This window comes from Ictidomys tridecemlineatus, chromosome 10 (assembly GCF_052094955.1).
Source record: "Ictidomys tridecemlineatus isolate mIctTri1 chromosome 10, mIctTri1.hap1, whole genome shotgun sequence".
Classification (NCBI taxonomy): domain Eukaryota; kingdom Metazoa; phylum Chordata; class Mammalia; order Rodentia; family Sciuridae; genus Ictidomys; species Ictidomys tridecemlineatus.
The window spans coordinates 6,737,601-6,749,777 of record NC_135486.1 but is presented as its reverse complement, the minus strand read 5'-3'; the positions used below and the strand labels follow the sequence as shown (position 1 = coordinate 6,749,777).

At 34.9% G+C, this 12,177-nt stretch overlaps 1 protein-coding gene across 6 annotated transcripts in view; it reads right to left on the bottom strand.

Annotated features, from left to right (window-relative positions):
- The window catches only part of Suco (SUN domain containing ossification factor), a 68,892-nt gene that overhangs the window by 48,065 nt on the left and 8,650 nt on the right, over positions 1 to 12,177 (bottom strand). For all 6 annotated transcript variants that reach the window (XR_013426354.1, XM_078022320.1, XM_078022319.1 and 3 more), the window contains exon 2: positions 420 to 534. Coding sequence is in view for 5 of the 6 variants with exons in the window: in XM_078022320.1 (XP_077878446.1) it covers positions 420 to 534 (115 nt within the window). In the remaining variant the exon portion in view is untranslated. The remainder of the gene's footprint in view (positions 1 to 419; positions 535 to 12,177) is intronic.

The window sequence follows — 12,177 nt, the reverse complement described above, 5'->3', positions numbered from 1 at the left end:
TAAAAAGAGAGCACTAGGGCTGGGGCTGTAGCTCAGTGGTAGAGCACTTGCCTCACAAGTGGGAAGCACTAGGTTCAACCCTCAGCACCACATAAAAATAAACTAATAAACAAAGATATTTTGTCCACCTACAACTAAAAAAAACTTTAAAAAAAAGATAGCACTAGTTTTTAGTTCTCTGAACATACACTCTTTTTTTCTCCTTACTATAGGACCAAGAATGATCATGAAATTCCAAATACAAGCAACAAGTATCTATAAATCTCTGAGCAACTTCCCTATATTAAAGCAAGAAAAAATATAAATTTCCACCAAAAATTGTGGCAAAGTATTTTTGAAGTGACTTTTATTCTAAATGTTTGGAGACAGTCTTAGAAAGCTGAGTACACAAATTATAATGTCAACTTTACTTAAAGTACCTTTTTCTGAAATTGTATGTCTTCATTTTCTAGTGCACAGTTGTCATCTTGAGAGTAATATGATGAAGCTGAAGCTGAAGAACTCTCTTTACAACATACACGCCAGCTGGGAAGCCTGGAAAACAACAACAAAGAGAGAGAGAGAGAGAGAGAGAGAGAGAGAGAGAGAGAGAGAGAGAGAGAGAGAGAAATTAAGTCAACAGAGTCCCTATATGGGCTAAATTTGAGGTAATAAACAGGTTCCCATTCCAACACCCTTAAAAACTTAACAATTTAAAGATGAAGAATGCCCTAGGAAAAGTATAAACATGAGATCATATTGGTTTCTTTGTAAGATGCCATTTTATCAACATTCCAAGTAAGATGCCATTGAATCCTACAAAGGTACAAAAGAAAAGACTCCGAGCTGGGGTTGTAGCTCAGTAGAGCGCTCACCTAGCACATGCGAAGCCCTGGGTTGATCCTCAGCACCACATAAAAATAAATGAATAAAATAAAGGTATTGTGCCAACAACTAAAAAATAAATATTAAAAAAAAGACTTCACAGAAACAGTACGTGGTAATTATCATCCTATCAAGGAAGGAAAGTCCAAGAGTTAACCTACTGAGAAAGTTCAAGATGCCAATAATATTCTAAATTTTGCCAGATATTTAAGAACAAATAACTCCAAAAGTTATCTAACATGTTTCAAAGCATAGAAGCAAAGCTTACAAATTATTCTTACATAGAGAACAGTGTATAAAAATTTAACAAATAGCGCAAGTTAACATTACCTATGAAATAAAATGCAAAACTTCTAAAGAAAACAATTAAAAAATCTCTGGGAATATACCAAGGAGAAATATACCACTGTTGGATTAAGTAGTTTACCTCTGATATTCAAAACTGGTTTGATATAATAAAATCTATTTCTTTAGTTTGCTATGCATATCAAGAAAAATGTCTTGGGCTGGGGATGTGGCTCAAGTGGTAGCGCGCTCGCCTGGCATGCGTGTGGCCCGGGTTCGATCCTCAGCACCACATACCAACAAAGATGTTGTGTCCGCCGAGAACTAAAAAATAAATATTAAAAAAATTCTCTCTCTCTCTCTCTCTCTCTCCCCTCTCTCACTCTCTCTTTAAAAAAAAAAAAAAGAAAAATGTCTTATGATTAGTCCACTAAAAGACATCTGATTATATATCCATCAAGCGTCTTTAAATCAATAATAAAGTATGTGTATATTTAGTATGGGAAACATACATAATACACAATCCTAAAAGTCAATATAATATTTAGTGAAGAAACCTAAAAACATACCTATATAGGTCTGAAACAAGACAAAAATATTCATATAATATTACATGGTATAAGGACAAAGAAGATGTCAAATGGAAAAGTTACAAAGTAAAATTATTGAGTTACAAATAATGAGTTTACCTGCATTAATTGCAGATAACGAGTTAATAGAAGTGGAAAATTCCAAAGAATTGCCTACATAAGAAAGTTCTAAATGTAAAATTTAAGTCCTAGATATAGAATTAATACATTAACAGACTCTCAGTAGAAACATCACCAACAATTACAAATGTGATATTAGAAGAGTCTCCATTTACAATAGAAAAATAAAATACCAAGAAACAAATAGCAAGAAATCTTCTACTTCAAAGAACTGTTTGAAATTGCTGATATTTGATAGTTGTTTTACTTGAAAAGAATGTCAATTTCACACAATTCAAAATGGTACTATATAAGGAACATTTGGAAAACCATATACTGAAGATATAAAAAGGGCAACTTTTTATGTAAAAAAGCAAGCCAGAAACTGTAAAAAAGATTCTGATATGAGGGAACTAGACCTACATGAAACAATAATAACAGCAATATGGTACTGAGATGAGAGAGAAAGAAAGAGAAAGCCCAGGGGGCTCTAGAGAGAGAAATCCCAGAGTGACAGCTGTAAACAAGGAATGCAGGGCAACCAGTCTAGATGGGAGCTACCAGAAGCTCTGTAAGAGCCTTGCTGCTTTAAAAAGATGTAAATGACAGCACTACTGAGAGATCTTTCAAAGTCTAGAATATACACTGGATAATATTCTTTATTATGTTTTAATTAAATAGAAAACAAACAATAAAACAAGTCAAATATTAGTTCTAGGAAAAGTAAAAAAAAAAGTGTAGAAGAGGAAAAATGATTATAGTAGAGTTCTACTACCTGGTTCAACTGTAAACAGCAAGTACTTATCTAAATCAAATTAGAATAGAACTCTATAGCAGCATATAGTTAATAGAATCACCTGTAGTACTTTGGTAAATACCAAAAAAAATCAGCTAGGAAATGAAAGCAGTTTCGTTGAAAAGACAAAATGAGGAAAAGGAGAACAGCTTCATGGTTGTATGGGGAAAAGGTAGGGGGCTTAGAACCAGACCTTTTACTTTTAGAACTGTTGACTTTTTTTTTTTTTAATTTGTGGATCATTTTAATACTGATTTTTAATGAAATTAACACAAGTCAGGACATTTGAACTTTGGCTATAAAATTAACAATTTTATAATGCTTCCTAACAGGTCAGACAGGCAGGCAGGCAGACAGACACACACACACACACACACACACACACACACACACACACACACACACATCCTTTAACAGGAAAACAGTAATGACGCCTTAAAAATATGAAAAAACAACTTTAAGTGTAAATCCAAAAATAAATCAAATACAATGTTTTTAAACTCCATAATTATCCCAAATGAACTTATCTACTGATGAGGGTTCACTGTTTGCTTTTTAAGCCTCGAGCTGGTTGGCCCCAAAATGGTATAAAGGACATCCCTTGTGGACTGGAGGAAGGAGACCCAGATGTGTACACTGGTTCTGTGGTATGATCAGGACAGGCTGTCATCTGAAACAAAGTTTCACCCTCTCTCCTACTCCAATAATCTACCATATCCTTCCAAGCTTCATAAAACTCCAATCTACAAATCAAAGGGGAGCTCTGGAGTTGTACTTCAAAGTTTTCACCAAAGAAGCTCACAATCCAGTAAAGAGGCCTCAACGCCTGTGCTCTTTTTGTCCTGTCTGTTTTGGATCAACTGGCAAGAGACTCCAAACTATAGAATGAAGAAAACAAATAGTAAAAACTGACTTGACTGACTAACCATGTGCCTGCAAATTCCAGTGGCAAGAGGAAAGTAAAAAGAGAACAATCATACACATGGTGGAATATTATTCAGCCATAAAAGGGTGAAATCCTGTCATTTGTGGCACATGGATGGAATTGGAGGACATCACGTCAAGAGAAATAAGCCAGGGACAGAAAGACAAACGGCATATATTCTTACTCACATGTGGATGCTAAAGAATGTTTTTATAGAATTATAGAGTAAAACTGGTGTTACCAGAGGCAGGAGGGAAATAGGTTTGAGATAGATTGCTCAATAGGTAAAAAGTTAGGTAGATGGAATAAGTAGAACCATGACTTTTTAAACTACGAATACATTAAAACTAAAAATAACAAAGGGAAAGAGTAAGCTACATATGAATTTAGTGAAATACTACAATGTGTACAAGTTTCTCTGGAAGAATCTTTTTTAAAAAAATAACACCTTGGTCGGGCTCAGTAGCACCAGAAACTACATCAAGATCATGGCAATCTGTGAGCCCTGATGTCTTCCTTTGACTCAAAATAAGTGGCCACTCCTATATAACTTACTATTCTTAAGGTGATTTGTTCATATATATTTTTTCTTGTACTTAAAAAGTAATTCCTCAAGAACCAATTCATAATAACTGTATCACTCCCTAAATAAATCAAAACTTGCAAACATAATGTGCTTAATAAATATGAAATAAATAAATAGTTTTCTGTGGGGAACTGTCCTGTAGCACACAGCAGAAAGGAAATACAGCCATCTTTTTTCCTCTCCCATCACTATCACCACCACTACCATTACTACTCTCCCTCCACACCATATCCCTGCCACAAGCATATAAATAAAAAAAGAAAAAGAATCTGGAAGCTAGGAGAATACTTATCCTTTTCACCAATTCTTCCTCATAAACGAGGCATGAACTCACCATTCATACAGAAAGGTGTTAACTTACAGAATATTTGTAACAAAAGATCTTATTTTAAAACTCACATTTGAGTACCATTTAGGATACCAAAATTTCACACTTTTGGGTTGAAATAAGTCACTTTCCACCAGGATCATAATTATAGAGATAAGGCAAAGACCTAAGGAGGTGTTTGACATTACAAGAAAATATATTCAATCATGACAATTTACTAATAGGCCTAGCAAGAGAATTAAAAGAACAAGGACTAGAGTTACACAGTCTGTACAATCTTAGCCAATTTCTGAAACAAATATTTCTGTGTGTCTATTTCTTCACAATAATATTGGCTACTTCATGGAACTGTTTTGAGAATTTGATGAGCAGCTTAAAATTACTTAGAACTGTGGACAGCACATTGTAAACACAAGACATTAGTCATTATAATGTTTATTGAAAAGCAAAACATTTTTGGGTTTTAAGAGAAGGGAAGAAAATAGGTGATACTATTTCCTGAGAACACAGTGACAAAAAGCTAACAAACCAAACATACATACACAGTGAGAATAATCAACTTAAGTAGACTGCTTTGAGTTAAAATACACTATTTTCTACATCAGCTTTAGGCTCACAGCAAAATTGTATACAAGGTAAAGACAGTTCCCAGATTCCCTCTGCCCCTACATATGTGTGGCCTTCCCCATGATCAATATTCCCTACCAGAGTAGTATATCCATTACAAGTGATGAACATACATGGATACATCATTATCCCCAAGCATCCACAGTTCACAGGGTTCTCTCTTAGTGGTGTACATTCCTATGGATTTGAAGAATGTACAATGATATATATTTACCATCACAGTATTATACATAATAGTTTAATTGCCCTAAAAATCCTCTGTGCTACAACTATTAATCTTTTTACTGTCTAAATAGTTTTACCTTTCCAGATTGTCAAAAGATTAGAATCAAATACATGTAGTATTGTCAAACTCTATTTTTCACTTAGTAACACACATTTACACTTCTTCCAGGTCTTTTCATGGCTTGACAGCTCACTTCTATTTAGCCCCAAATAATATTCCATTGTCTGATATACTTAAAAATGAAGTTTTACTTCTAAACTACAACACTGAATAAATGGTTCATTTAAAAATCCCTTTTAGAAGATTTCTATCTATTTGTACATGACTACTACATCAGTTGATTACCTTTGTCCAAAACTGGCTTTTGCTTTGACATGAACAGAAATACACTAAGGAATTTAAGTCAGTTAGGATAGTACCCCGAACATGGAATTGGCTGTTTCTCTCCTCCCTCCCCTGCTTTCTGGGCTACCAGGAATAAGCAGCTTTCCTTCCTCATGCTCCTCCACCATGATTTTCTGCCTCATCTCAGACTCAGAGCAACGAAACTAGCCAACTATGGACTGAACTTCTAAAACCATGTTTTAAAATCATGCATCCTAAATAAACTTCCTTTAAGCTGTACTTGTCAGGTATTTTGGTCAGTGACAAAAAGCTAACAAACCAAACATACCACTTATGATATTTTAGTTATCAACTTCAGTAAATGTTACATTGACACAATATTTTATTATACCTTTTCTATGGCGATTTTGTCAAATAATTCAATTGTGTTGGATTATTAGACAAAATAGAATCCTCTTTCCTCCAGTGTGTCTCTTCAGCATCCTTTAGGTTGGAATAGTACATGGCTTACTTTATGTGATCCTCACATTTTTCAAAGATACAGTCCCTTTTCTTATTAAATAGTAATGGTCCTAACATGCAGATTGTCTGATGTTTCACCAAGACCAGAATAAAGATATCTACTCTGGGCCAGAGTCCTTCCGTAAGTAATGTGTTTTTCTCAGGTCATTACACCCAAAATCATATGATATCCATCTCAGCAGTTCCAATTTACTTTTAGGTACTTCTCAAGAAAAATGAAAACTGCCCATAAAATGTTTGTGTAAGACTATTCCCAGCAGTTCGTATTCTAATAGCCAAAAACTAGAGAAGGCAGTATATAAACAAACTGAAGTATATTCATAGAATCTATCACTGCTTGGTAATAAAAAGAAACTAACTAATGGCAAAGGAAATGAGAATAAATCTCAGAAACATTACAATGAATAGAAGAAGTCAGATGCATGAATAAAGACCATATTTAATTTAGATGTAGTTCCAAAACTGGCAAAACTAATCCATGGTGATAAAAATCAGATCAATGGCTGCCTTTAGGAGATTGTTGGAAAAGGGACATAAAAGAATATACTTGGGTGATAAAAATGTTTTATATCTTGATGGCATGTAGGTTACATTCCTCTGCATTTTCAAAATGGATCAACCTTCTGATGAACATGTGGGCATTACACTGTATGCAAATTATCTAAATTTAAAGATACAGGAAATAAAAGTCAATATTCACCAGTAATTTTCAAATAGAAAATAGACTATTAGCAACATGGGGCTAGGATTGTGGCTCAGCAGTAGAGCGCTTGCCTGACACATGCAAGGCCCTGGGTTCAATCCTCAGCACCACATAAAAATAATAAACAAAATAAAGGTTTTGTATCCAACTACAACTAAAAAATAAATATTTTTTTTAAAAGTAACAATGAAGGCTATAAAATAATTTAGAAATTAACCTAAGAAAATACATAACCATGAACAAAAATTTTAATACTTGTAAGATTATTAAAAGAAGACAAATAAATGAAAGATATATTATGTTCATGGCTGGGTTGATGTAACAAAAATGTAAGACATCAATTCTCCCAAAAGTACTTCATCATCTCAAATATCACTGTCAAACTACATACAGCAGCCTACTGGTATAAATATTATATGGAAAAAAAATGGTCCAAGAATACCTAAATAAAAAAAACAACAATAAAGGCATGTGATCCACCTTCTAGATAATCAAGATTTAAAAACCATTGTAATTAGACTATCATAACAGGATAGCAAAAGATAGGCAGCTGGAACCCAGTACTTCCAACTGAAAATTGGCAAATTTCAGACTTTCCTTAGAGGTAGCCTACCAGACTCAGCAAAACTTACTGAATGAATGGATGGATGGATGAATGGATGAATAGATGAATGGATGAATGGATGGATGAATGGATGGATGGATGGATGGATGGATGGATGGATGGATGGATGGATAGATGATTATCAAGCCTTTCTGAAGGCATCCGACACCTCATTAACTGTTTAGAATTCAGTTTGACATTTTAGAAACTAAGTAAAAAATGTGTGAAGTAGAAGAAAGGAGAAAGAATGAAATTAACAGTTTATAGCAGTCATCTCTCCTTAAGAACAATTTGCTTTCCACGGTTTGTTACCCAAGGTCTGAAAATACTAAATGAAAAATTCCAGAAATAAACAATTCATAAATTGTTGTTCATCATTCTGAATTAGCATGATGAAATCAACCACTGTCTCTTCTCTGTTCTGAATAGACAAGAATCACTCCATGTGCAGAGTATGCACAATATATATTCCTCCAGCCCTACTAGCTCTAAGAGTTATCAGATCCAATGTGGTAGGATCTCAGTGCTCCTGTTCAAATAACTTTGGGTTTACTTAACAATGGCCCCAAGTGCTATTTTCAATATGCCAAAGAGAAGCTGTGAAGTGCTATTTTTAAGTGAATAAGTGAAAGTTCTTAAAAGGAAAGAAAAAAACTAACTTTCTAAGATCTACTGTAAGAATAAAATCTTCTAACTATGAAACTGTGAAGCAAAAAGAATTGTTTGCTAATTATGCTGTTGCATCTCAAACTGCAAATATTGCAGCCATATAGTAGTATAAGTTCTTAGTTAAGATGAAAAAGTCACTCAATTATATGGTTCAGCACTATCAGAAGTTTTTCAGGCTTCTACCGGAGTCTTAGAACTTATCACCACAGACAAGGGAGGACTACTGTAAATTTATGTAAAACTGAAAACATATAAACAAAACATTATTATTTCCAAAGAAAACACACATCTAAATAAATGCACAGAAGGCTGACTGGAAGAACATTCACTGTATATAACCAAGTTATAACTAAATACCAAAGATAAGGGTAAAAGAGTAAGATTGACGATAGGAAGATAAGAGTGGTTAACAGAAAACAGCAAAAGAAGGAATCCACACAGAAGGTAGCATGGTTTACTTTTACAAATAAGGAAACTAAAGCTCAGAAGTTAAGTAACTTGCCCCAAATCACTGTTTTTGACTGTACACTTAGATTTTTCTCTTTCCAAAGCCTATGATCTTTCTGTATTGCTATATTTCATGCTTAATAATTTTTCAACAGATAAAAGCCAAGAAAACAACACTAATCCATTCACTAGAGAATTGGTGGTGTTAGTGAAGGCCATTTACAGCGTTAAGACAAAATTACAAGAACTATTCTCACAAAGGAAGAGCAGTGATGTACAAAAATCAAAGTAGTGCTTTACTATTATGATACTCAAAGTGATAAACACAATGGCTGTATAGTGTAGTAGCTAGACGAATAGACTTCAGAGTCAAAAGACTCAAGGTTTATTTTCAGGTCCCCCTCTTATTATTTATATGGTCTTGATCTAGTTATATGATCTTGGAAAAGTTATAAGGTCTATATGCCACAATACTAACACTGTAAAATGGAGTTACTATGAGGAAATAAATGCATGTGCTCTGCTTAGCCTGACATAGAATATGCACTCAAATGTTAGTTGTTTTCATCCATGACCCCTTCTATTTACTTTCACTTACCAAATTTCAGAGCAGTATATACTTACAAGACTCAACTTCTTCTTTTCCTACTTAGTGCTCAACCTGATGAAATCTCACTTCTGCCCTCATGATTATGAAGAAAGGTATATGGTGGGGCAAAATGTGCCTTTGACTACTGCTTCCACTTGAAATCACCTCCTTCTTTGGCATGTCAAATAATATACCTCTGCTTTCATCTCTCTGACTCTGCTGCTTTCTACTCACTATTTAAACTCTGACGTTCCTGGGTTCTGTTCTGAGTCTTGCCTTTATAATCGACTTGAGAGATCCAGCTCTCACAGTTCTTAGCTGATGGCTATTAAAGATAGCCCTTATTATCTTCTCCAGAGTGATCCATTTCTTCAAACCCTTTGTTGAAAGCCTATATCCATGTTGAGAATGAATAAATCTCATACAAAGGTTGGATTTCTCTTTCTTCATGTTCCAAGACATTTCAAAAATCTTAAAGATGACCAAATCCAAAGTTGAACACATAATCTTGTTTTTTCCAATTCTCCTCCTCCAATATTCTTGAACCCACCATGTGGTACTGCTACCCATTCAGTTCTCAAATTAAAAATCTGAAAAACATCTGTGACTTCTCCTTTTTCTTCAACTCATTTACTTCAAATTTCTTTTCTCAAACTTCATTATGGCCACCTTAACTCAAACCCTCACTTTTTATCTACAGCAACCTTCTAATAGATCTCCCTAATTCCTATCTCTTCAAATCAATCCTTCACACCATTGCCAAAAATCTAACACTGAATTATCAGACTATCATTCCCCTGGCTTAAGAACTTTTATACACTTTTATACATCTATACTTGACAAAATCGAAGCTTCTCTCCCCATGATATTTAAAACTCTCTAAACTTCTGCAACCATGTTAAGCTTTGTATTTCCTGCCCCTCCATGTCCTTACTGTATGTATCAATGATGCAGAACAATCAGTACCTGCATCTTGAACACAAACCACAACATCTTTGCTTCCAAATCTTTGGTTTGTGCTGTTCCTTCTTCCAAGAACGTTCTGCCCCTGCTCCAGTTCCCCACCATTCAAAACCTGGTTAAATTCTTATCATTCTTTTCTTTGAAGGCAAGTACTAGGTTAGGGACAAACTTTTCTGATTTCAACAAGCTGTGGTTTGGTGGCCCCACCTCCAAAGTGTCATAGCTCTTGGGCTTTCTCTATCTGAGCACTTACTACATACACTTTATTTTTCTCTCTCACACAAGATTGAGCACCTTTAAGGCAGGGATTTTCTGTCCTCTTCTCAGCAGTGATCCATGACTCTTACTCTGATTATGGACTGGAAAAACTTCTGTAACAGCTTAGAGAAGAGCCTAGTAATCAGAGAATTTGTGGTCAAGGAACTAAACTGGGCAATGAAGTATTGCTTCTTAGTCTAAATTCAGATCTAAGCCCTGATACAGAAACAGTGTCAACCATTCAATTTAGGGAAGTGTAGCTAAAGAAATTAGTTTTTTTGAACATTATTGATGAGAAATTTGAAAAAAACTTACAGTAATTCTACAGAGATATGAAGAGACTTATGAGAAATAGGTGAAAAACAGAAAGCCACTTTGATCAAACATGTGTAATAAAGCAAGACCAAGAGATGACTGGGCCTCCAGCCCCTTTGCTAAATAACCACATTTTTTCTTTCAATTACAATGTTGTTTTTTTTTAAGAAGATATTCTTAATCTAGTAACAGTTGTACTGAGGATTAAACCTAGGGATGCTCTACTACTCAGCTATATTTCTGTCCCTTTTTAATTTTTATCTGAGATAGGCTCTTGCTAAGTTGCCAAGGCCACCTTGACCTTCCGATTCTCTTGCCTCAGACTCCCAAGTCACTGGGATTACAGGTATGGGCCATCATGCCTGGCAGTTTGGGGGCTCTTTTAAAATTATTTCTCTTCTGCTTATCTACCTGCTACTAGGAAAGAGGACTGAGGGTCCCTTTCTCCTTTCAGTTTTTATTCTATTATACTGCCTCAGCAATCTAGAGTTAAATCACATGGAACTATACAGTTAAGCTGAAAAAAGCTCTTTAATATTTGCTTCTAAGGAAACCTTTGAATTTCAGTAGTTCTGACTTAATATTCATTCTATGTGGGACTGGTCTTGGATTTTTTTTGTGGGGGTACCAGGGATTGAACTCGAGAGTGCTCAACCGCTGAGCCACGTTCCCAGCCCTTTTTTGTATTTTATTTAGAGATGTGGTCTTGCTGAGTTGCTGAGGCTGGCTTTGAACTTGTGATCCTCCTGTCTCAAGTCTCCTGAGCCACTGTGATTGCAGGTGTGCGCCACTGTGACCAGTTTGGTCTTGGATTCTCTCAGTTTAAATACCCTATGTACCAAATTGTATTAGAGGACTGATTACTAAATTGGCCTATAATTTCAATGACCCAAACTGGGGGAAGCACTTGCTGAACACTGAAGTATGCTCAGTTTTTAATAACTTACCCTACGATTAAAATCTGGTAAATACAACTTGTCCCAAAGCTACTAGAAATAATCACATACCAAACTTTCTTGAAATAGTGTATTTCAATAAATTGTGTAAGGTGTATTTATTCTATAAAACTTAAGTCACTTTCGCTATGTTAATTTTTGATTCAAAACTGCAAAGACAAGTCTCCAAATAAATTAGTACCAGGCTAACAGGTTAGCCAGGCCAAAGCAGGAAGTCTGCATAAGGAAAAGTGGAACATATAGCTATAAAACTAGGTATGAACCACACTGCAGGTCTTTAACATCAGGGTTTAAATTTTCATCCTTTAGGCAAAAGGGAGCATTTGAAAAATGCTTATCTGGGACTGACATAATCAAAGTTGACTGTTAATAAGACAAATCTTGTAGCACTGTATACAAGTATGAAGCTTGAAATATGCAAGTATGAGGCCACTTACCATTTTTAAATTCAAGTATTCTTTTTCTTTCCATACAAATGTG